The sequence below is a fragment of the Siphateles boraxobius genome, unplaced genomic scaffold (genome assembly GCF_051911475.1).
Source record: "Siphateles boraxobius isolate OS27281-9 unplaced genomic scaffold, OSU_SipBor_1 19, whole genome shotgun sequence".
NCBI classification, from domain to species: domain Eukaryota; kingdom Metazoa; phylum Chordata; class Actinopteri; order Cypriniformes; family Leuciscidae; genus Siphateles; species Siphateles boraxobius.
This window is the reverse complement of record NW_027508799.1, coordinates 31,654,558-31,681,318: the sequence shown is the minus strand read 5'-3', so window position 1 is coordinate 31,681,318 and position 26,761 is coordinate 31,654,558. Positions and strand designations below refer to the sequence as shown.

The 26,761-nt window shown below is 38.2% G+C and overlaps 1 protein-coding gene across 2 annotated transcripts in view; it reads left to right on the top strand.

The window, feature by feature from the left end:
* The window catches only part of dock4b (dedicator of cytokinesis 4b), a 107,255-nt gene that overhangs the window by 30,316 nt on the left and 50,178 nt on the right, over positions 1 to 26,761 (top strand). For both annotated transcript variants that reach the window (XM_077235020.1, XM_077235019.1), the window contains exons 2-13: positions 3,542 to 3,625; positions 6,782 to 6,822; positions 7,019 to 7,074; positions 7,808 to 7,904; positions 8,155 to 8,303; positions 12,660 to 12,744; positions 15,926 to 16,077; positions 19,326 to 19,407; positions 19,488 to 19,548; positions 19,638 to 19,770; positions 20,652 to 20,740; positions 23,359 to 23,484. In XM_077235020.1, the coding sequence (XP_077091135.1) occupies positions 3,542 to 3,625; positions 6,782 to 6,822; positions 7,019 to 7,074; positions 7,808 to 7,904; positions 8,155 to 8,303; positions 12,660 to 12,744; positions 15,926 to 16,077; positions 19,326 to 19,407; positions 19,488 to 19,548; positions 19,638 to 19,770; positions 20,652 to 20,740; positions 23,359 to 23,484 (1,155 nt within the window). The remainder of the gene's footprint in view (positions 1 to 3,541; positions 3,626 to 6,781; positions 6,823 to 7,018; positions 7,075 to 7,807; positions 7,905 to 8,154; positions 8,304 to 12,659; positions 12,745 to 15,925; positions 16,078 to 19,325; positions 19,408 to 19,487; positions 19,549 to 19,637; positions 19,771 to 20,651; positions 20,741 to 23,358; positions 23,485 to 26,761) is intronic.

The following is a 26,761-nucleotide window of genomic DNA, read 5'->3' as shown; positions in this document are numbered from 1 at the left end:
GAATTTGTGACTTTCTGGGTGCTCTGTGCATCTTAGGATGACTTTGTATAATCTTTTAAAGTCTTACATCACGCACACAGAGGTTCTCACATGGGTCAGAGCCTCTTTGTTAGTATCCCAGATTGGCCTATGTCCCATAAAACTATGAAATCCACCCCACAAATCATCTCTGATTCTTCTCAGGCAGGTGAGATAACCTGATTTAACACACATATCCCATAATCCTCTGTGAGTGGAGTGGGCAATGATGACTTCATTGTAAAAGATTTGAGAGCTGTCATGGTGGCTGTTTGTGTGAGGAACGCTGATTACAAGACATATTACTTTTTCATAATTTTCCAGTCTGTTACTTCTTCTTTTCTTCTTGTATGTCTTTCACCATCGTTTAGTCTCCATATTCTTAATTTCTGCTCTATTTCTTTACTTTTCTTGGCTCAGGGAGCCTTGACTTCTTCAAAGGCTCTTAGCGTACATGCTCATCAAAGCGAGTCTCCTCAGGTGAGTCTCTCTGTTGAGTGCTTAAAGAAGAGAGACACGTTACTTTTATTAAACCTTCTCACGGTGCTGAACTTCAGAGTAAATCTGGCAACCCTGCCCTTATTAGCTTAAGCTGTGGTCACGCTAGGCTTTGAACATCTGAAATTACTTCAAACCCCACAACACTGCAAAAAAGACAGCTTTTGGGTTTGTGAGCTCTTTGAATTCAGCCAAAAAGGTCAATCTCTGACGTTTAAATTCTATACATCAAATATCTTTGCACTATGCAATTTTGCAGCACAGTGTTTGCCGGACTACAGCTTTGGTTCATAGCTGATCAAATGTGTATGGATGGAAGGGAATGGAGCAGTTTTTTTGTTTGTTTTCTTCAGTGTTCTCTTGATTATATTCATCATATAAATGTCATGATGACATGGTTTTGAAATGTCATGTCACCAGTTTTATTTAAGTGTATTTTTTTATTACTTTTAAAAAATATATATCTATATATAGTTTTTTATATTTTTATATCAGTTTTAGTTATTTTAGTACATCAAATTAAAGTTGCAGTAAACAAATATTTGAAATCAACCCAAACAAACACACCCCTCCCTTCATTGCTCCGCCACCCAAAATGCATGAAAACAATGCATCTGATGTCTCTTTATCATAGCTGAAGCGAAGCAAAATAATGCTTGACGAAAAATAAAGCGTAGCTGAAGGACGAACGACAAGGAAGGAAATAAAATGAACATGCAGTACACAAGAGTAGAAGCAAGAGTTGGTTGTTAATTGCCTAGGGTGATTCTGGTTCTGTGGAACAGAAAAACCAATGTTACTCACATATGGAGCAGAAACAACTAGGGATGTAACGATTCACTCAACTCACGATGCGATACGATTCACTATACTGGTTTCACGATACGATTTTCTCACAATTTTCTTAACAAGTGATTAATTTAAGAAATTATAAATGGAAAAGTGTCCCTTTTATTATTTCTCAGACAAAATGCTGCACATTTCTTTTTCATTTTGAAATATATTTGTCAAATAAAAAAACTACATTGAAATTTAAAAAAAAATCAGTCTTTCTGTCGGTCAAGAGGGTGGACACGGGTACCTTCCCACACTAAGTAAAAGACTATGTAAAATTAGTACCACATTTAGAGGGGTTTTAATTTTGTTATAATTTGTATCATTACACTTGCAAGAGTAAAACAAAAAATCACACATTTAGAAAAATATGCCATAACCATCAATAAATTATATATATAAAAAATATATATATCCATGTACACATTTAGAGAAAGAGATCGTAAAATAAATATAACACCTGGTTGCCACGGAAACACTGATGCACCTTGTGATCTCCGTGGCTCTCGCACTTGTCGTATTAATGCCTTTTACATGAAAACGGACGTGACTTGTGCTTCTCACGGTGGTGATTATTATTAGTCTACGGAAAGTCAAAATGCCGCCACATCTCCGATTTGAATGAGTCAATATCTACGCTTGTCGTCGCCATGTGTTTGACGGCGCGTGCACACGAGTGAGGCACACACTGGCGCGGAGCGAGCGGAGCAAACCGAGCGTTTTCAGTCCATTCCTATAGAAGTTGAGCTTGGCTCACACAAGCTCAAGTTCCATGAATGAAGTGAAAACACTCGCTAGCTTCGCACCAGTGTGTGCTTGTTGCTATTGTGCCTGTAAAGCGAGGTTCACAACTTCACAGTAGGCTACAGTAAACGCCCCTGCTTAAAACGTGTATCGCGATTAGTTTAACATTTCAACCAACTTGAATCGTCACACATTTTTATCGATTTTCAACCGGTTGAAAGTGTATCGTTACATACCTAGAAACAACACAACCGCTGCATTGTTTTCTAATATATACATGAGTCCTAAAGATATTGCCTAATATTCCTCTCACCTTTCTCTTTTGTAAAGTCTCTCAGCCATCTCTCTTTCTACAGTCTTTCTTCAAATCTCCCTCTTGATCACTCTTTCTCCTACCCTATCATGAGTGGACACTCCCCCTACTGCTGATTGGCTCACTCTCTCCTCCCCTAGCATGAGTGGACACTCCCCCTACTGCTGATTGGCTCACTCTCTCCTCTCCTATCATGAGTGGACACTCCCCCTACTACTGATTGGCTCACTCTCTCCTCCTCTATCATGAGTTGACACTCCCCCTACTACTGATTGGCTCACTCTCTCCTCCTCTATCATGAGTTGACACTCCCCCTACTACTGATTGGCTCACTCTCTCCTCCTCTATCATGAGTGGACACTCCCCCTACTACTGATTGGCTCACTCTCTCCTCCTCTATCATGAGTTGACACTCCCCCTACTACTGATTGGCTCACTCTCTCCTCCTCTATCATGAGTGGACACTCCCCCTACTGCTGATTGGCTCACTCTCTCCTCCCCTAGCATGAGTGGACACTCCCCCTACTACTGACTGGCTCACTCTCTCCTCCTCTATCATGAGTTGACACTCCCCCTACTGCTGATTGGCTTACTTTCTCCTCCCCTATCACGAGTAGACACTCCCCAACTGTTCATTGGTTACAAGTGTGTTGTGCTGCTCGGTCCGATCCACTTTACACAGTGTTTCTCAGAAATCGCTTACTGCACCTTTAAACTAAATGAAAATGTAATGTGAAAGTAATCCATTGCAAAATTCTGTTTCTCCCTAAAAATGTAACTAATTACAGTATATTGCTTGAAAAGTTAGTTGAAAGTAATGTTTTGTTATTTTTGTTTGTTCCGATGTATGCATGAAGTGTGCATATTTAAATACATTTTAATTCAGTAGTTTTAAATATGTTTAAGCAAAATAATAATATTGAAATTGAAAAGTTGGCTAATGGTTGTTACTTTTCTAACCCAAGTAATGTTCATAAAAAAGTTACTCAAATGTGTAAATTTATAAAGTAATGCGTTGCTTAAAAAGTAATCTGATTACATAAATGTTACTTGTAATGCATTACCCCCAATACTGACAGTGGAAAAGACTGATGAGTTATCGTTATATATGATTGTCATTTTGTTGTGTTGCAGTGCTGGCCAGTTTTCGAGGAACGGTGCAGCATGGCTTGCCTTTGGAGATCGGTGACACGGTGCAGATCCTGGAGAAATGTGAAGGTGAATACATGAGTGCTGATGCCAGCCACTGTCCTCAAAATCATCTTTTACATTATTTCATTAGTATAAACCCCAGTGTTTACACCAGATTGGCCCAGTTTAAATTGCTAAATGGTTAAGATGGACAATGCTGTTCTATTACTTGCACAAGGAGGTTATTGTCACAGGTAGACTAACTTGCCCAACATGAAAGTGCCAAAACCAAACATTATTCTGGTCATTCAGAATGATGGTTTTAACAGGAAATGTAAGCTGATTAGGCTTAGCTGGTATAGGTTGTTTTTGCATTTCAGCAGGGCTGCTTGAGGATAATGTTGGTCACCAGTATGTGTTGTTTTGGACGATGGTGTGTTCCCACCAGGCTTCTTAATTCGCTTAACCAGCAGGACTTCCTTTTTAAACTAGCTTTACCAGGAACTCAACCATGCAGGTTGAATGGCTTCATAAGCCAAGTAGGGCTAAAACTAACTATTATTTAGTTTTTTGACTAATCTGAAATGTAGTAAATCTGAACTAAAGGTTAAACTGAAATAAAATTAAACCTATATAGTAATTGTATTCTAATAGTATGCTGTTGTATCCTAAAATAATACTGCAGTGAAACCAATTTATGGAAATACTGTTTACTGACCTTCAATGAACTACATAAAAATCTATTTATATGAGAGGGCTTGTGTATGTAACGTTACAAATAGAGAAATCAGCTATAACAAGTCAAAATAAACTAGCGTGGTAAGTCATTCTAGTCTAAGATGGTCTTTTCACCAGGGTTGGCTTGATTTGATAAACTGCTGACACAAACACCTGTACCACCTCTCAAACGGGAGGATTTCAAACCAGTCTTTATTTTGTGACCCACACTCGACTCCTTCGTTTCCTGTTTCCACCCTTTGAAGACACACTCCTTTGTTCTCTGGGTGCACTCGTTTCCTGTTTTTTTGAGTAAGAAAGCCGGTTTCAGTTGGAGAACACCCAGTAACATTGTAATGGAGAATCTTAAACAGTAGATATGAAACTACATGATCATTAGTTCCTGACTGACTGTAGGTGCTACAATTATCAGATGAGGGGTCGTGTTTCTGTATTTAGCAGCTATTACACTCTTTACCGTAAGTGCCGAGGTGATACAGGCCCCCTGTTTTTCACACCTTTTTTTCTCGGCTTTTTGCCAGGAAGCACAGTAGTTTGTGGGCTGGTTTGCAATGGGCAGAAGTTAAATAGGTGCTGGAGATGATTAGATGACAGTGGTAGTGCTGGCCGTCAGTGAGTCAAAGTGAAGCTGGTGTTGAAAGTAACTTATTGGTCAAATCATTACTTAGTGTCAATACACTAAGTAAAGGTTCTATATAGAACCTTAAAGTCATCATGAAATCAAAATTTACCCTATTTACTTTGTTAGTGCACATTACTAGTCTTGTGGTGAACAATTAATCTGTACAAATTAATAAACAGAAAAAAATTAGTTTGTCGTGGTAATCTTTAATCATAATCTGACCATTTGCATCTGCTCTGGAATAGTGTTCCCGTTCTGATGAAGTCAGTTTGACAGCTTGGGTTAAATATCCTTAACCACTCCCCCCCAAATGCCCAGTTTTCTATGGTCGAGGGATGGAGAGGAGGTGCACTAAAGTGAAACTATTCAATATTCCTTTTCACTTGGACTAAGTCAAGAGCACTGGAGAAAAGTCGGTTGCAACTTCTGGTTCATGGGGACTTTAAAGATTCTGTCAGGCACTTCATATAGAACCTTTTAGGGCCTCCCATCATGGGATACTTTAATGGATTTAATTATAATGAATTATTTTTGTTTTAATTAATTTTTAATCATAATTAAATTTTATGAATAGAGCACAGAATAACCTGTTAAATATGAACGTATTATGCAATCATTTAATACATTTCTCCTTATATGATGGTTCATGTTGTATTGTAAACTACTTCTGCTGTTATTGAGGTGTGATACGGGTAAGGTTAGGGTCAGGTGTGGTGGTATGGGTAGGTCTAAGGCTGGGTTAAGGTGTAAGGGAAGGGTCAACAGTGTGATTACAAATGTAATTACATAAATTAATTACAGATGTAATTACATGCAGGTATTTTTAAAATATAAGTACAACGTAAAAACATGTATGTTCATTAAGTCCATTGTATTAAGTCCATTGTATTAAATTATTAATTTTAATGTTAGTACATAGTACTTAAAGCCACTTAATATAAAGTGGGACCATCTGGGGGTGAATATTGTCCAGCACCTTGGGCGGTTACGATGTTCAGACCAGATTATCTATGCGAGTCGCTTACAGATCAAAACTAAAATATGTTTGATATGATCGGGTTGGCCCCGATGTGTCTGAGCACATCAGGGCCAACCCGATAATATCAAACATGTTTAATATTTAGGATTGATTATGACTGATTACTTCAGTACTTGCTGTAAAATGTTTCCCTTTGTGTGTGATGCAACTAGATTTAAAAGACAAAGTTAAATGCCTAATTGAAATTTGGGCTGACTAACATTTTTCATAACTACGGTCCAAAACACATAACAATACAGGTGTTTAGGGAGCATCTACAAAATATAGTCTTTAATCTTCTGATTTAATCCTGACAGATGACATGACATCTATGAATGGAAACAAAAACCGGTGCACTCTGACCAATGAGAGGACGGTTTACTTTCACGTGACTTGTATTAACAAATCTCATTGCAACATTGTTACAATTTTAAAAAGCTGTTTTGGAACGAACCAAACAATCTACAGGTCTTAAAATGAGACTAAGTTCAGTATAGTAAATAAAATAAAATATGCCACCAGGTTCCTACAGTATGTGATAATAAAACATGTTTAGAGTTGTGTTTATTGTACATGGTAAATCTTCAGCAAAACAAATGCTACAATTGCCAATTTGTTTCTTAAGATGCCGTATTCAGTGATACAGAATATGATTGGGATATTCAATATCTGACTTTCAGTGGAAATAAGAATTTTAAATGTTATTTTCACTGCATTTGCACATGCAGTTGTCCTTTCTTTCAAAGAGAACATTTCCAACATTACCTACTGTGTTTTGTTAGATAATGTCCTTTGAAAAGGCTTCAGTCAAGACACATTAGGCCGATATTAAAGATGAAAGTCACAGAAATGTTTTGTGTTTCAGGTTGGTACAGAGGATTCATCCTCAAGAACCCGAATGTCAAGGTAAGCAACTGTCTCTTTGTCTTTTATCAGGTCTGTCAGTGTCGGATGCTATTTTCAGTTGCTGAAATATCACAGCGACACTGTCAGACGAAACGCACGGATCAAAGCCAGTCTCTCTTTATTTCTGTCTTTTTGTTCCCTGATTATTAGTAGACTTATTTACTTTATTTTGATTTGTTTATCTCTTTCTTTTTAGGGCATTTTCCCAGGCAACTACATCCATCTAAAGAATGCACACATCAAGAATAAGGGGTGAGTTGAAGGAGAGGATGGCAGACATTCAGACCCTCCAAATAGCAGAGAATTCAGCTTGGTTAATCTGCCATTTCTGTTTTTACTCTTACTTTACTTTAGTAAATCTCCCCCTATGGAAACTTTAAACTGGAGTTTCGGTGATATTAATAACATTTGCCTACTTGCAGATATCCAGCATCTCTGTATAAAGTGCAAACATGCACATTTACACATGTTGGTTACTGCAATAAAGCCACCTGAACCGTTTGCAGTCTACAAAAAAAGTAATTCCAATGATTTTTGTGTTGCTCCACTAAACAGTCCGTTTTCACAAACGTTCAGTGTGACATATTAGATTGACAGTGTGTTAGCTTGATTACTGCAATGAGTGCAATCCTTTGTGTTAGCTTGTTAAATTCAGAGTGAATGGCAATCAAACCTATGAGAACTCATGCAATTCATACATATCTGGCAATGTTATTGTTTTGCCTACTTCTGTATTCTGCATCCATGCAATATAAGCAAAGTTTGGTCAAAACGTTTTTTTTTATTGGTGTACGGATATCTGAGACCAGGCTGCCTGAACATAATGTTAAATGAATGTAGCGACGGCGAACAGAAGGAAAACGCCAGCGCTCCACTATACATCTGCCTTTTCCTTTGATTAACAAACAGTATAACAAGCGCAGAACCAGATGAGGTGCATCTCATATCTGTTGTGCTCTGTTTGTCGCCCACATTTGACTCACAGGCAGTTTGAGACGGTGGTGCCGACTGAAGACTCTGTCATTACGGAGATGACGTCCACCCTTAGGGACTGGGGCGCCATGTGGAAGCAGCTCTTTGTGGTAAATACTGTTTGGGCAAACACAGCAGTCCGCCCACAGCCACACACTGCCTACGTGAACTCTGGGTGCGCAGATGCTGATGGGCGGAATATATTATATGAATTTTAGCTGCTGATGCGGGGGAAACTGTATTTGAATTATTTCTACACCAGGTCATTATATATCAGTGTTACATCAATATAGCCCATTATTAAAGCTGCAACTTCAACATTTCAGTGGCTCTTTCCTTTCCTTTTGTTTACGCTAATAGAAAAACGAAGGAGATCTGTTTCACAGACTGTGGCATGTGATGAATGAGATTTTGGACCTCAGGCGGCAGGTTTTGGTGGGTCACCTGACCCACGATCGCATGAGGGATGTCAAACAGCACATCACTGCACGTCTGGACTGGGGCAATGAGTGAGTACTGCATCTCTTGTGTGATATAATAAAGCGACAGGTTGAATCTCAAAACACCCATCATGAACATGCTCAAGTCATATTTCAAGTCAATGCAACTCATCCTCATTTATATAGCGCTTTTAACAATGTAGATTGTTTCAAAGCAGCTTTACAGAGATAAACATATCATTTAAGGCAACAGAGATTGGTTTGGTTTTATAGTGGTTCTTGAAAAATGTTTTTTCCAGCTAAAGTTAGTTTTGATTGATTCACTTCCGTCTAAATGATCATTTGTTATTAAATTAGGGGCCGCTAAGACGACACCGTTCTCTCCAAACAGACTTTAAACGTGAACCTTTGATAGACGCTGATGGCGTTCACATGCGCATTAAGAATTGATTCTATAGTTATGTGCGTTTGAATATATGTGCGCAGGTTTGTAATTCCTTACAAACCATGCCTAAACAAACTACTTGTCTTGTCTATAAATTTTGATGCAGAATTTTATTTTATCTTATCACTTTGGGTAGGTACGCGAACCGAAATATTCCACAACGCTTTATCTGTAGAGTGGTATAGGGATCCTCCATAGGGAGAGGCTAGTTGGCACTTCAGCACTGCATTGTCATCAGGTCCAGGCAAAAGTCCTTCGTCAGATATGGAAATGGCCTGGATCCAGCAGGCTGCGGGAAAACCTCGGGATAAACAAAGACTAAAATTAGCGTAGATGCCATTCTTCTTATGATGTAACGAGTACATCAGGATTTAAGGGAAGTGTTCCCAGTTCCGGCTGACCTAATCTAAGCAGCCTAATATTGAATTATAGAAGTCTATAGAGTGTTATGTGAATGCTAGGTCAAAGAGATGTGTTTTTAGTCTAGCTTTGAACTGACAGACTGTGTCTGCTTCCCGGACAATGTTAGGAAGATTGTTCCAAAGTTTTGGTGCTAAATAGGAAAAGGATCTACCGTCAGCAGTCGATTTAGATATTCTAGGTATTATCAACTGGCCAGAACTTTGAGATCGCAATAGACGTGAAGGACTATAATGCGTTAAGAGCTCGCTCAAGTATTGGGGAGCTAAACCATTTAGTGCTTTGTAAGTAATCAGCAATATTTTAAAATGTATACGATGTTTAATAGGGAGCCAATGCAGTGTTGACAGAACCGGGCTAATATGGTCGTACTTCCTGGTTCTGGTAAGAACTCTAGCGGCTGTGTTTTGAACTAGCTGTAGTTTGTTTCTTAAAAGTGCAGGGCAACCACCCAGTAGAGCATTACAATAATCTAGCCTTGATGTCATGAACGCATGAACTAGTTGTTCCGCATTTGTCAATGAGAGCATATGACGTAATTTAGATATATTTTTAAGATGGAAAAATGCGGTTTTACAGACACTAGACACGTGACTTTCAAATGAAAGATTGGTATCAAAGAGCATACCCAGGTTCCTAACTGACGACGAAGACTTGACAGAGCAGCCATCAAGTGTTAGACGGTATTCTAGGTTATTACGTGTGGAATTTTTTTGTCCAATAATTAGAATCTCTGTTTTTTCAGAATTTAGTAGTAGGAAATTACTAGTCATCCAATTTTTGATATCAACTATGCATTCCGATAATTTTGTGAATTGGTGAGTTTCGTTAGGTTTGGAAGAAATATAGAGCTGAGTATCATCAGCATAACAGTGAAAGCTAATTCCATGTTTCCTAATGATATCTCCTAAAGGTAGCATGTACAGAGTGAACAGCAGCGGTCCTAGTACTGAGCCTTGTGGTACGCCATACTGAACTTTTGACCGATAAGACATCTCTTCATTTACTGCTACAAACTGATAGCGGTCAGATAAATATGATTTAAACCATGCTAATGCAATTCCACTAATGCAAACATAGTTTTCTAATCTATTTAAGAGAATGTTGTGGTCAATGGTGTCAAATGCAGCACTAAGATCAAGTAACACTAATAGAGAGATACAACCACGATCGGATGATAAAGAGCAAATCATTTGTGACTCTAATGAGAGCTGTCTGAGTGCTATGGTGCGGTCTAAATCCTGACTGGAAATCCTCGCAGATAACATTTCTTTCAAGAAAGGAACACAGTTGTGAGGATACTGCCTTTTCTAGTATCTTTGCCAGAAAAGGTAGATTTGAGATCGGCCTGTAATTGACTAATTCTGTAGGATCAAGTTGCGTTTTTTTAAAAAGCGGTTTTAATCATAGCCAGCTTAAAGGTTTTTGGTACGTATCGTAGAGACAAAGACGAATTAATGATGTTAAGAAGAGGATCTATGACTTCTGGAGGCATCTCTTTCAGTAGTTTCTGTGGTATAGGGTCTAACATACATGTTGTCGATTTAGATGAATTAATGAGTTTGCAAAATTCTTCCTCTCCTATGGCAACAAATGAATCAAATTTTACCACAGGGAGACTATAATGCACTCCCTGATGTGATGCTGTAGTAGACGGTTGCATAGTTATAATTTTGTCCCTAATATTATCAATCTTATAAGTGAAGAAGTTCATAAAGTCATTACTGCTGTGTTTCTTGGAAACTTCTGGGCTTGAAGCTTTCTTTTTTGTTAGTGTAGCCACTTTTTCAAATAAATACCTTGGATTATGTTTATTTTCTTTTAATAGGGTTGAAAAATAAGCAGATCTTGCAGCTTTTAAAGCCTCTCTGTAAGCAATCGAACTCTCCTTCCATGAAATCCGAAATACCTCTAGTTTTGTTTTCTTCCAGTTGCGCTCCATTTTTCTGGCTGCTCTCTTAAGAGCCCGGGTGTGCTCGTTGTACCACGGCGTTGGACTATTTTCTTTAATCTTCTTTAAGCGCAACGGAGCAACTGTGTCTAAAGTGCTGGAAAGGAGAGAGTTAAAAGTTTCTGTTGCAATATCAAGTTCTTCTAAGCTATCTGGGATGCTGAGACGATGAAACTGATTAGGAAGATTATTGATAAAGCAATCTTTATTGGCAGAAGTGATAGGTCTAACATACTTGTAACACGGAGTTGGCTTTGCAGCCTTCACACAAATATGAAAAAAAATATTCTATTTTATTCTACATAAAGAAAATAATTGCTTTAAATTTCTCTTATTGTAATTCCCCCCACATTTTGAGACCATAATTTAAAAAAAAAAAAAGTAATATATTTTTATGAATACTAATAAATCAATATTAATTTCCCTACTGTTCAAAAGTTTGGGGTCTGTAAAAGTGTTGAACATTGTTTAAAGTTTCTTATACTCACCAAGGCTGCATACAATTAAAATAATAATATACTGTAAAAACAGTAATAAAAAAACAGCAATATTTTTTTTATTTTATTACAATTTAAAATACGAGTTTTCTACTGTACTATATTTTAAGATGTAGTTTATATATAATTTATTCCAGTGACCAACGCACAATTTCATTGTTTATTATAAGCATGTGTTGCAGGTTTGTCGTCTGCCTTTTAAATGTTCAAGCTCTTTAAAGCAGGATGGATTCTGATCGGGTGTCAATATTTTTATCGTTCATCAGTTGGAAAAAAAATCATTCTGAAAATGATTCCAACGATATTGTTTCTCTGTGGCATTATTGTTATAATTGTGGTCTGGACTCTGCTATGCTTCTATAAACTATATCTTTGACCCTGTTTACACCTGGAATTGAGATGCATTTTGGTTGATTGGATCACAAGTGGATGACACTAAACAGGTTTAAAAGGGGACTAAAACGTTTTGAGCTTGTCCGCTCTCTATTACTTCCATAGGTAGTCAAAAACAGATTTGACCGGATTGCTTTCATAGTGTAAACGTTAATGTAATCGAATTCGTTCGAACAGCCACAAAAGGCCGTCTACTCTCCGTCTACTGACCTTATGTGTAAACGTTATGGGAAGTGTGCTAGCCAGACGGGATTTAAACTTTGTCGGCTGAAGACCCAAGTTTGGTTTGAAGAGCTTACGAAGCACATTGTTCTCTCACCATTCCTGATTTCTAACACACTGCGTTTGTCGTGGTCTTGCTGCTTTCAGAGCAGAAATAAAAGCTGCTGCTCGCCGTATGTTTTTCCGTCGTCTCCTTGCACGTTCATATGTAAATTGCATGAGCTTATTTTGTCCACTAGATCGAAAGATCTGAAAAAGCCCATACATTTACCCGCCCATAGAATCTCCCCTCGAAGAAATAAGGACATAAGTGATTGAAAGTGGACAAAGGAGAAAATGGGAATGTGTCCGATCGACCAAAATGCACTAAATGCTTAATACCAGCTGTAAACAGGGCCTTTATTGTTACAGTTATCGTCCTTGATGTGAACAGGCTTTAACAAAGAAATATGTTGTACACAGTCTGTTAATGCTGTATGGTTTCTGTCCTTTCACAGGCAGCTGGGTTTGGACCTGGTACCCAGGAGAGAGTTCAGCATGGTGGACCCGGATGAAATCAGTGTCACTGAGCTCTATCGACTGGTACGTCTGTTTTGCTGCGTAACCATACGATCACGTTCCAAACTCAAGAGTTTATCGTGTCAGAAAGTTTCATTAAACGTAAGAGGCACGAGATGAAAGCCTCATGCTCTACCATCAGCTCGAGTAACAGGCCCTATGGGGAAAATGACAGTAATTCTGAGATGCACTGACAAGATACGCCGCAGAAAATTACAGTCGTCATGGATGTGGAAATCTGGTTGCCAGCCAGAGGGGTTGTTGACAGCGGGGAGTCTCTGCTGTGATATAATTGAGCTATGCGAAGCACATTGGAGCATTACTTAGGCTAAATGTGACCTGAAACGTCCCCATACTGTGTAATGTAATGTAATAACTGTCCGCTGCCAGACGGACTCCATTACCGCTCCCTGTCTGTGGTTTATGTGGCGGGCACACACACTTTTGCAATCAGCTGCGTGTGAGATTAAACACAAGGTGGATGTTTGCAACATGCAATTTGCTGACGGCCCAAAAAATATTTATTTGAGCACGAATCTCAAAAGTCGTAACAGCTTTATTAAAAGATCTTTAAGGTTTTATTTAAAATTAGATGAATGACTGTCGAAGCTAAAATCGGGGGGTTAAATGAGTTCTTGGCAACGGTTATTGATTTATTTTGTGTTATGATGGTCTAGTTTAGCTGTGATTGAATAGCAGGCTCAACAGGATGGCGTTTTGTGTGTGTTTAGACAGAGCTTATTACCTTGACACATACCCAATGTGCTGTGATGAATAGTGTGGGAGTGAATCAGGTCACCCAGTCTCACCACACACACTTTAATTGGTCTTGAGGATTTAGACATTACCACAAATGTGTGTGTTTGTGAAAGAAACTGGGAGATTGGGAGTGGGAAAACCTAGCCAAGAACAATGAATACACAATAAATTGGACAACCATTGTTGCCTTCACTTTTTAATGCCACATTGTCATTGAGTTTGTCCTTACTCTTTGGTTTGGTCTGGTTGATTGCTCATGATAATTATTACCCCACACACGCTTGATCAGGACAAATGTGGTCTTTGTTTGGAGTTCTTGATGTGAAAGTAAGCGGTTTAAGAAGTCTAGAACCTTCCGTAATCTGACTCGACCTGCCAAACGGGTAATGAAGTCTTTATTGAAATTCCAGTGCTTTATCTTTTTAGCCTATGCATGCCCATTAAAAGCTTCGGTTAACATAATTTTTTGTAAAGGAGGAAATGCTGCTCTCTTTGGTTCTCTTTCTTCATTTATTAAAGTTGGGATGAAAGGGAAGTTGTGATAGTCTTTTTTCCCCTATTGTAACGTATATCCGAGTGAAATGGCTTCTCGAGAAAAAAAAAAAATGTAGGGCTCTGGACTGGCTTTTGTCCATCGGGAATTGATTGGATGGTTATGTTTTGCTATTGGTCGATCTCATGTGACTGACAGGTTGCTCCGCCTCGCGTCAGTATACATGTCATCAGAGACGAGAGGCTGCGAGTGTAACAATGCATGCAGGGAAGCCGAAAACAGAAGATTGAGGTTCTCAGAAAAAACTAATAAGTTTAATTCTTACTCAAAAGCAAGCAAACAGGCAGTGCAAACACAGCTAATAAATGACACACAGCTGAAACCAATGAACTAATAATGTAATGGACGGTAACCATGGAAACTGAACAAAGTAACTTGTGAAACTCAGACATGAACAAAACAGGGAACCCGATCAAAAACAAACACAACCCTGACAGCGAGAGTGAGGGGAAGTTATTCAGATTAAACATTATGAGGGCACCTGAATTAAAAATAATGATGTACACAGATATATCATTTATAATAAATACTGCAGTATTCCATAAAAATGGAATATTTTCCCATTTCATGGTGACTTAAATGTACTTAAATGCTTCTGTTTTAAATCACACGTCACCTTACAATCAATTGAAACCCAATTTGTGGATGCAATTGAAGTTTTTAACATTTTAACATACCATGTATTGTGAAGATACAACTATTTCATGTTAGCATCTTGCTAAATACGTTACCTTAAAATGCATGATTACTTTTGTACATGCATTTAAAAACTACTAATGTAGCTACAGCTGTAAAAAAACAACAACATTGCACTTATTTGAGTAAGTACAATGTAACTACGTCACCTTAAAATAAAGTAAAATAAATTCTGTTTTTAACATGATTTGTGAGACATTCATTGTAACTAGATTGTGAAGTTCTTAGACAAACTTTAAGTTGGCTTGAAAAAGCCTTAAAATGTTCTAGCATGGTTTAACATGATTTACCATGTTTCTAGTATGGTTTACCACATTGCTAGCATGATTTCACATGGTTTAACACGTGATTTAGCATGATTTAGCATGTTTTAACATGACCATGGATGGATGGACAGATCATCAAGATTAGTTGGAAATAAAGAAAGATAGATGGATAGATAGATATAGAAAGAAAGAAAGAAACAAAGAAAGTCAGAAAGAAAGAAAAAATATTAGTTATTAGTTAGAAAGAAGATAGACTGCTTATTTACTTAAATAATTGCTTTTAAATCTTCCAATGCTAATTAAGTGAGGAATGCTTCAAGGTTACACCATTAGTATTAAACGTTTTTAAATTAAAGTGAGTGTGTCTATCTATGTCGTCCTCATGCATACACACAGCATCACAGAGAGAGCATATGCACTGCCCCGTTGGCCTTTTTATATTTGACATCATCACCTGTTCACACCTCGGTGTCCTCACACAGAGTGCGATTCAACGAACGACTACTCAATCGCAAGTGAGGAGTGTGTTTGTTACACCACAACGGTGTGAATGTGCACTTAAAATGAGCATGTGTGCAGTGATGTGCATGCACGTGTATTTGTGTGTGTGTGTGTGTGTGCGCACATTTGACATTGCTCTCTGTGGTGTCATTGCAAAGAAAGAAGCATAAATACTGAAGCAAATTAGATTTGGCCGGCTGTAAAGGAGCCGTGCTGTGAACATGGAGCTACTGGAATTCAATGGAATATTCAATGCATTTATGCTTATGTTATGCACAGCTTTCCCTGCTTTTTCTGGGTATTAAATAGACATAATGCAAAGTTAGAGCTTTATTTGGTGTTTACATGCATTGTGAATGCTTTTTTCTCTCTTGCTCTATTAAAAATGGTTGCATCACATGTAATAATCTCTATGTATTGGAATGGATAGATGGAGCATCGGCACCGGAAGAAAGAAACTCCGACTCCTGTCAGCACACATCACATGTTTGTCCAATTGAAGAGTCTGATGAGCTCAAACCTGGGTGAAGAACTGGAGGTCTTCTTCTTTATCTATGATAGTCGAGAGAACAAACCGCTCAGGTGAGCATCCAACTATTCATTTATATGGTTGTGTGATTTGTTAGCTCATACACTACCGTTAAAAGTTTTAGGGTTTGTAAGATTGTTTAATGTTTTCTTTAATATACTGATTTGCTGCTCAAGAAACATTTCTTATCAGTTGCACTGCTTAATATTTTTTGTGGAAACCATGATATTTTTTCTTCAAGATTCTTTGATAAATAAATGTATTAGTTATTTATTTGAAGCAGTTTTTGGAGCGTTGTTGTAAAGAAAAATCTTCCTTTTGTTGAAAAAATGTCCTGTTTGTGTCCTGAACCAGGATGTGCTCTTCAATCATAACCTCATTACGCAGGCTTCCTCCTGCGTTTGTCCCGGCCACTGCCAGACAGATGAAAAACACATAAACAGTTTTCATCAGGGAAACACACCTGCAGTTGAGGCTGTGAGAGCCTTCAGATTGTGTGTGTGTGTGTGTGTGTTTGTGTGTGTGTTTGTGTGTGTGTTTGTGTGTGTGTGTGTGTGTGTGTGTTTGTGTGTACCTGTTTATATCATCTAATGGTTATGTACAGTCTCTAACCGTCTCAAAAGCTGTGGCGTTTGCTCACAAAAATTGTCTCCGTGTTTTCCCTCTATTCATTGATTGGAGTTTTTCCATCACTCTATAGTTATGAAGGAGAATATTAATGTCGTCCTGATCCATCAACGATTTTCCTACCTGGTTAGATGGCTGTTTTCCAGTTAATTATTTGTCTTTATTTGTTTCCATATGGAAGGGTGGCACTCACTTTTTTTCAGACTATCCTGACCCAGCAATGACCGGTCCTGTGGATTTAATCACACTGCTGCCCAGATTCGCACAACTGCAGTGAATAGGGAATCACTGGGGCTGTATCCCAATTTGAATATTTGACACTGTAATGTAATGTGCTGTTGATGGAGAAAGTACACACTTCTGAGTATGTAATAAAACTATAGGAATATATTTGGAGATTTACCATGTTTTGCATACTTATCCTTATATTTTCTTTACATGTGTCTGTAATTTAGCATCTTGCTAAATAATACTTTTTGGTTAACATATTTAACCTACCGGTAATCGTTTTTTTTTGTTTTTGTTTTTTAATACATCCTTTGGCATTTTTCTTTAATTAAAATTATCACTGTCAAATGTCAAAAATCACAAACTGTTTAATTTTTGAAATTCTATTTTTGGTGTACTATGATTTTGGATGCATAATCCTTGCCAACTAACTATATGGTTTCATTACACATGTAAATGTATGCTTTTATTTTAATAATAATAATAATAATACAGTATATGCATACAGAATAATGATGATAATAATAATAATAATAATAATAATAATAATAATTATTATTATTATTATTATCATCATTTAAAGTAATTATTACATGGTCAATGTGGAATTCTTTTCTTTTTTTTCTTTTTTTTTTCTTTCTTTTTCATTTATTAATTTTTCATGTAGCTTAACTTGTACTGATCCCACAGCATTTCTTTGAGTCGAGTGATTCAGTATCAGTCCTGGTGTTAGGCAGCTCATGTTACCAGTTATGCCCATTTTGTCTAGTGGTGGACGGACAGCGAGCACTGTTACAAAAAGACGAGGTTGCTGTTTGTGTTCAGCTTTTGTTTGTGCGTGTGTGTGTGTGTGTGTGTGTGTGTGAGAGAGAGTCTATCTGTGTTTCTCCTCATTTGTGCCACAGGATGTGTACAAAGTGCTGATTGACAGCCTTCTGGGTAACGGCTCCCCCTTCGTTCCCATGGGACCGTTTTGTGGCATGGTTAATTTATCCAGCCAGACATACAGGGATCACGTTTCCATCCGTGTCGATTTATCCAGCCGTGTCCGGAGGGAGGCGTGGGGGTCGTATCGGTGTCCCATTTGAACTTGTCGTGTTAAAATCCCTGGCATCAAGGGAGGAAATATCAAATTCTCTGTGATGTGCCAGGCGAGAGTGAAAGAAAGCCGCCCGTCTGTGTGTCATTGAAATACTGGCGTGATGTCTGACGAAAGGAATATCCCAGTGTCCACAGACGCCTCTTCAGAAAGCGATCGCAGCCCTGCAGCTGTGTGTCAAAGGCCAAAACAGCCTTTGTGCTCCTGCCTCTGGTGATGGGACGCTGGGATCGCAACAATGCTGAGTTAATTAACATGGTGTTTGTGTGAAGGTCCGGTTTTATACAAGTGTGTGTATGAATGCGTGTATTTTCCTGAGCGAGTTGTATGCGTAAGTTTTGTTCAATCTCTATTGCCAGCTATTGTTCCTGTTGGGATACATTATAGGGCCGCTCTTCTTTTTATCATGAAGCTGTGAAAGTCATGTAACTGGATTTATGAGGTCGGTCGGTTACGGACATATGTGTCTGTCCCATTATTGCCTTGTATTGACAGCTGGCAGATTCCCTCATGGTTTGCACTACATTTATTTAATTTGCTGGATACAAATGTTCACAGCAGAACTGGAGTTACTTAAAATAAAGTATCTTGATGGTGTTACCTCGGGAACCACACAAATATATATATATATTTTAATTACAAAAAATTATTGTGACACCATGGTTGTATCAGATACCATGGTAGATGTCCCGGAAAAAAACAACTATAGTATTAGCATGGTATGTGTCCAGTAAACTTTGTATTACCATTGTTATTATTAAAAAAAAATGTGGTGGTGTTTGAGTTTTTTTTTTTTTTTGGTTCATTTAAACATGTTTTGTACCTTTTTTTAATTAATTTTTTTATGTTTAAACCCCATGGTACTTTTCCAAAAAAACATGATATTATTGTGGTAATACCATGAATTTTATTTTATTTGTACATAACCAAGATCAGGATAATGCCATTGTATATGCAAAAAACATTTTATCATATTTATCATACATTTTATACATATTATCATGGTATACATGGTATTATTGTAGTGCATAGTTCAAAATTTCAATGTTACAAAAGCATGGTATTGAAAGTTTGTCTGGTTTCATTGACAGTTCAACATCTGTTATGATGAACCGTTTTATGTAGGAGATCTGCTTGTTAAATATTTGATTAGGCAAAGGGAATTTGCCTTTTTTAATTTTTGAATCGGTTCCAAAAATATTACACACTGTATTTTGTCCTTGAAAATCTAATTCTTTGTGTTCTTTTCTTTTAATTTAATTCTTTGTGTTTTTAAACTGCATTTGTATATAATGTACTCAGTGTTTAAACTGAAAGTATTCCTCTCGCTCTCTCTTTGTTTTGCAGTGAAAGATTCTTTGTTAAACTAAATAAAAATGGTCTGCCCAAGTTTCCCGAGAAGACCGAGAGACAATGCACACTTTTTGTGGTGAGTGTTGAGATTAAATCACTCCCAGACTAATCATGCGGAGTAATCGGTGTTGATTAAATTTTGTTTGTTTTATTCAGGATCTGGGGAGCGGCGACCTGAGAAAAGACGTGTATATTGTTGTACACATCATTAGGATTGGTAAAAGCCGATATTGTCTCCACAGAATAATTACTGATGCCAAAGACCCTGCAGGCATGTGATGAGCGCTGATTGTTTCGTGTGTGTAGGGAGGATGGGTGCAGGAGAGAAGAAGAACACGTGTAATGTGCAATACAGGCGTCCGTTCGGCTGCGCTGTGGTCAGCATCGCTGATCTCCTCACTGCTGACTCCAAAGACGACCACCTGCTGAAAGTCTATGCGTAAGTGACCACACACACACACACACACACACACACACACACACACACACACACACACACACACACACACACACACACACACACACACACACACACACACACACACACACACACACACACACACACACACACACACACACACACACACACACACACACACACACACACACAATATACCACCGAAAGACAGTGAAAACAGCCAAGTCTCACTTCTTGGATTCAGACCAACTCTTTTCCCTGATTGGTTGAGGTTGCCTCGTCACCATCATTTTTAATATGCTCTACCAATTAATTTCTACAATAATGAAAACCCTGTACTTATAAGGGAATTTAAAAATTTTGATTTCCAGGCCTAACAATTATAGAATTTGACATGAAAATAGTCTTAGCTGTGTTAAAGCTGTACATAAATAGCCGTGTACATTGCTGAAGAAGTCAATATTATATTATATTATATTATATTATATTATATTATATTATATTATATTATATTATATTATATTATATTATATTATATTATATTATATTATATTATATTATATTATTATATTATATTAATTATATTATTATATATCGCCATTCCCCATTAAAATTTGAGGACGTTTTCTGTGTTTTGGGAGAAATTTGTATTTACAAGTGTAATGATTTTTATCTAAAGAATTGGTGCCTGAAATACAAATGCAATAGTGTGGCCTACTTTGGAGGGCAGACACAGACAGATGTGTTTGGCTCTAGATCTTTGATGGTTGACACTCACACATTATCAGCTGGCTCGTGGCCAGTCCTTTGAGCTGTTAATGTGATTGCTGTTCTTTATATCTGTGTGGCTGTGTGATTGAATCCAGTACGCTGATTGTCCTCTGTTGTTTTGTTTTTTGCAGTTGCAACACAGAGAGTGATTGGAGTCAAACTCACGACAACATCATTAAAAAAGTCAACTCCAGATACAACCTTTCAGGCTCCAACACAGGTAATGAAGCTGCCACAACCTTGAGATTGAGTCAAGTCACTTATTGAAAACAATCTGCATAAACTGATCAGAAATCACCATTGTTATGACCTCACAATTACAACCACATTAACATAAGACTGCCCATGGTTGCATATCAACACCTAATTTAATATCCAGTGACTTGGTTGGGGACTCAAAACCATACATACAAAATAGGTTAGCCAATTATAACAGAGGTCATTTGCATTATGGTCTTAAAGGTACAGTAACAAGTAGCCTTTAAATGTCAGAGAGAGGCTGGAAAATGGTCATAAACTCCAATGAAGACTGTTATTGGTGCAAGAAATGTTAATAAACATGATAAATGGACTTGAGAACTTTTGTTAAAAAAAAAAAATATATATATATATATATTTATTTAAGGGCTTGCACCATGGATACTATTTTATGGTTTGCATTCTCGAGCAACTAGGCATTGTTGTTGTGCGAATGAGCGGGCCGGAGCGCGTTAAGGGTCTTCTGTTAGAATGGTGTCGTGTTAGCTAAGTTAACAATTAATGATCTTTGCAACGGAAGTGAATCAATCCAAACTATCTTTAGCTGATAACTTTATTCTAGAGCTGTTGTAAAGCCAAAACAATCTCTGTTACTTTAATTTCCTTTTATCACTGTAGAGCTGATTTGAAACAGTCCATATTGTTAAAAGTGCTATATAAATGAAGGTGACTTGACTTTAGGGAAAATAAAATCTTCAAAAGTGTATTTTCCATTAAATTAAATAACCACATTTTCAGCATAATGCTTGTGTACGCGGTTTGCCAGCATATCTGGCGGTGGTATAAAGATGCTTGGCTCTCCCAGAAACCTAATTTGCATGATGACTTCGAAGTTAATAATTTTAGATCTAAAGACGCATGAAAAGCCCCTCAGGGTGGCTTATCCAAAAATGGTAATACATTTCATTTCGACGGGGAAAAAAAAGATTTGCACATAAAGAAGCACAAGTATCCAGATGGTTGATTTGCAGTTTTTTTTTGCGATTTCTGCATTTTCCGTGAAGAGCTCGTAATTGCACGCAGCACCTCCACATCCGTTAGATGTTGAGTAATCACACTGCAAAGCCAGGGAATACATCAATTATTTAATTTATTCGACACGTTCTTCAGCACAACGGACAATGAACAATAATGCTCACAAAAGTACCATATTGCTAAATTTTATCTGAATCAATGAAGATATGATTTCTTCTAATATATGAAATTATTCAATGCAGGTTTGTTAAACGCTTGCTCATGCACTGAGAGATGAGATCACATCCTCACTATGATACACACTCATCAGCCATGCTGTTTTTTTATGTATTTTTTTTTTATTTAAGATTAATCTCTACCACATCAGTTATGCTGAACAGGACAAAGAAACCGCTTTATCAAGACCCTTTTAAACAGTGATTATGATAATGGCTTGAAACTATAATTGGATTAAAATGAAGATGCTATGTTACATTACATATCAGTAAATAATATGGTGTCTAGTGCTTGTCAAACTCCTGTTTTTTTATTTTTTATTATTTTATTTTAAAATTTGCAATCGTTTTATGTTTAACCTTGACACCCATAAATGAATCTTGCTTATATTGTGACTGCATTCAGATGTAAATCATTTGCATGGAAAGTTTTATTAATCATAGTCTTCTAATCGCTGCAAAGTGTGTGATGGTTATTGATGGTAATGTTTCTATTTGGGTAGGTTTAGTTTGGCTCAATTCCCATGTACACGATCTGAATATGTCTGTGTGATTAATGGAGACTTTGTGCGAGCTCAGTAATTGAATAATTCTCCAACAGCACTTCTCTGACCCTGTGCCATCAAACAGCGATTATACAGCATAAAGCCATTGCCATTGAGTATGTGCCAGACAGTTCATGATCAACCTCGGCACTGCTTCAGAACATCATTAAGAGCTGCAATAGCACAGAGCCTGATACATGTTTGCTTAATCATTGTACTGTCATGTACCAATGGGCTATTAGATTGTTTTCCATCCTAAGCCGTCTAGTTCTCCAAAGCTCAGTAAAACTCGAATCTGGACAGAGAAGTCAAGTAATCTTTTGGAAAATTAGGAAAATAGGTTGTTGGAAATGACTTGTGAGATGATGATACGATGATAGCGATGTATCGATTTCTGTTTCATGTGGTTAGAAGTGTGACAGAAAGCATATTCTGGATTCTTTCACATAGCTTTCACAATACAATTGTCAAAAAAGCAGAACTTCAGTTTACTGAAATATAAACCTTTTAAATGTGAAACAGAAACTTTGCTAAATCTCCCCAAAAAAAAAAAAAAACACAAAATTGACATTTAGCATCACATCCTGTCAAACTGAGAGAGTAGAATGTGGGATGATTATTATATCCAGAGCTTTCTAATGAATATTTATCATGTCCTCTTCAGTGAATACCTGTGAATATTCATTATGTGCAGTATTGAAGTTTTCTCAGCGTTAGTCTGTTGGGTGAAGATCCATTAATTAAGTAATTTGAGAAAGCTGTGAATAATCATCTGTAATTATCTCATTCTATGCTCTCTTTGTTTAAGAATAAATATGAATATTTGATGTGTGTGTTCAATCCAGGTCTGGCGGTGGCACTTCAGTTGCTGCACGGCGACATTGAACAGCTGCGGAGAGAATATATGGTCCTTTTCACTAGAGGAGTGTCCATAACCAAAAAACTGGGCTTCTCTGATGTCATCATGCCAGGTGAAAATAAAACAATAACTCACTTACCTAGTCTTTATATTCTAGTAAGGCTCTGTTGCGACAAATCTCAAATATTTGCTACAAACGTTAGCCTGCATGCTGATTTGCTCTTCTTGGCATACGTAGTACTTTGACAAATGTGACTTTTTTTGTCAGACTGATAAAATTCAACACACCTTGACTCTCAGAAGTTGTACAAAGCCAACCAATCAGATTATAGCTTGCAAGTTTGAGAAGATCTTGCTGTGTTTTATGCAGCATGCATCAGACAGTCTGTATGTGTCTGAGACTATTTTTCACTCTCCGTCTTTCCACAACTGACCCAGATGTTTTGGTTGCACAAGCAGCCTGTCTCCTGGATGAATGTGCCATCACTTGCAGTAACTGTGCCTTATGGTTGCCGGATTTATTATTAGTCCTTTGCTGTAGGCTGATCTTCCCTCTTTTTTCGCGCATGCACGCTTGCGTGTTTGTGTGTGTGTGTGGTTGTGCATATTCCAGGTCATTCTCATTCACCAGTTCTGTTTCTGATCTTCCAGGAAATTCACTGTGATTTTTATTTTATTTTTTATATATATATATATATATATATATATATATATATATCTGATTGTTGCCACAGCAACTGTTATATGGACATTAGTTGGCATGACTACTGGTTTGAAGTTGCGTCTTGAAGTAGGACTGCACACACTTAATTGCATTACACGTACACACACACACACACACACACACACACACACACACACACACACACACACACACACACACACACACACACACACACACACACACACACACACACACACACAGGAACCACGACTTCTTCCGCTTGGTGGTTTAGGTGGCGGAAGCTCTTTGTCCTCTTTATTTGCAAAAGCTGCAATGCTTTAAAATGTGTACCACAGTTCACTGTGCATTTTCAAACCACGCTGCCAGGGACAAATCATGCACCTTTTCTAGAGTTAAGGTCCACAAAATAATCCAACAGAGTTTCAGGAAATGTACTTGTTCTTGAATAAGAACTGGTACATCATGAAATGTGGTTGTGACCTACTGTTGGCAGTAACATTTGCATTTCTACAAATGTGAAAATGTGCATGCACGTGGTTGTCGAGGCACAGACAGTCGATGAAAAATGACAAGGTAAAAATATGTAGTTGCATTTCCTTTGTGATAGAGAATATGTGTGTTTTTGGTAATCATTCATTAGCAGTCTGATCCACAAGTCGCAGGATGCACCTGCTGAGGATGTTTGGGAGGGATGAACTTCATAAAATATCCAAGATGGCGCCGCAGACGGCTGCCTCGGTGTGGGGCTCTCCAGCTATTGTGTTGTTTTTGTTAGTTTGTTCTGCGTTTAGTCATTCTTTTCCTATCAGTTTCACCAAAGACGAACTACTGGACATTAGGAAACACACACCAGATAACTTTTCTACAGTTTTTGATTATTCGCACGTCTTGCAGGACATTCTCGTCGGAGGGGCAGCGTTGTTGTTTAAACGCGCGGTCAGACGCAAACGTGGGAAGCGAGCCGGCGCTCTGGTTAAACTCCGCGAGCGCGGCCTGCGCACTGCACTCTCCAGTATTCATCTCGCAAATTTCCGATCCCTTCCTAACAAAACAGACGAACTTCTTCTCCTCACCTGCACTAACAAGGATTTTTTAAACTCTGCTGCTCTGTGCTTCACTGAAACCTGGCTGAGTGAAGCCATACCGGACAACGCAATACATCTGCCGGGCTTCCAGCTGTTCCGAGCGGATCGCATCGTGGAGCTAACGGGAAAACAAGAGGTGGTTGACGAAAGTTGGTGTTCAGATGTAAGAACACTGAAGAAGATGTGCTCTCCTAATTTAGAGGCACATTTCATAAACTGTAAACCTTTCTACTCGCCTCGGGAGTTTTCCTCTTTCATTCTCGTGAATGTATACATCCCTCCAGACGCGTGCGTGAGCGCGGCGCTACAACAGCTGGCTGAACAAATAGCTGAAACAGAACAAAGGTATCCTGACTCTCTTTTAATCATTCTTGTGGATTTTAACAAAGCAAATCTTTCCCATGAACTACCACAATACCGATAGCACGTTACATGTCCCACCAGAGACAGTAATATACTGGACCACTGTTACACCACAATAAAAAATGCGTATCACTCCGTCTCACGAGCAGCTTTGGGGCTCTCTGATCACTGTTTGGTTCATGTCATACCGACCTACAGGCAGAAACTGAAATCAGCTAAACCTGTAATAAGGACTGTAAAAAGATGTACTAATGAAGCAGAGCAGAATCTACAAGCCTGCTTTGATTGCACTGATTGGACTATTTTTGAAGCTGCTACCAACGATCTGGATGAACTCACAGATTCTGTAACATCATATATAAGTTTCTGTGAGGATACATGCATTCCTAACAGGACATTCTTATCATTTACTAATGCTAAACCATGGTTTAATGGGAAACTCAAACACCTTCGTCATGCCATAGAGGATGCCTACAGAAGTGGGGATAAAATCTTGTATAACCAGGCCTGAAACAGACTGACAAAGGAGATCAGAGTTGCTAAAAGAAGCTACTCTGAAAAACTGAAAAACCAGTTTAAATCCAACTACCCATCATCAGGCTGGAATGGCCTGAGGAACATCACCAACTACAAGTCACCATCCCCCCGATCTGTGGACAATCAACACCTGGCTGATGATTCAAACTCATTTTATTGCAGGTTTGAAAAGCCCTAATTCACACCACACACCGGCTCTGACCTGCACTTCACACATTCACCATCACCTCCTGCACTCCCATTACTCCCCCCTCCTGCCATCCAACCTGAGCTTAAGGTCTGTGTGGAGGACGTGAGCAGAGTCTTCAAAAAACAGAAGACTAGGAAAGCCTCAGGCCCAGACGGCATCTCATCTGCTTGTTTAAAAGCCTGCGCTGACCAACTGGCCCCGGTCTTCACGCAGATCTTCAATAGATCATTGGAGCAGTGTGAAGTTCCCTGCTGCTTCAAACGCTCCACTATCATTCCTTTCCCCAAAAAACCCAAAATCACTGGACTTAATGACTACAGACCTGTCGCTCTCACGTCTGTGGTCATGAAGTCGTTTGAAAGACTGATGTTGGCCCACCTGAAGGACATCACCGGACCCCTGCTGGATCCCTTTCAGTTTGCTTACAGAGCAAACAGGTCTGTGGATGATGCAGTCAACATGGGACTGCATTATATCCTGCAACATCTCGACAGACCAGGGACTTATGCAAGCATCATCTTTGTGGACT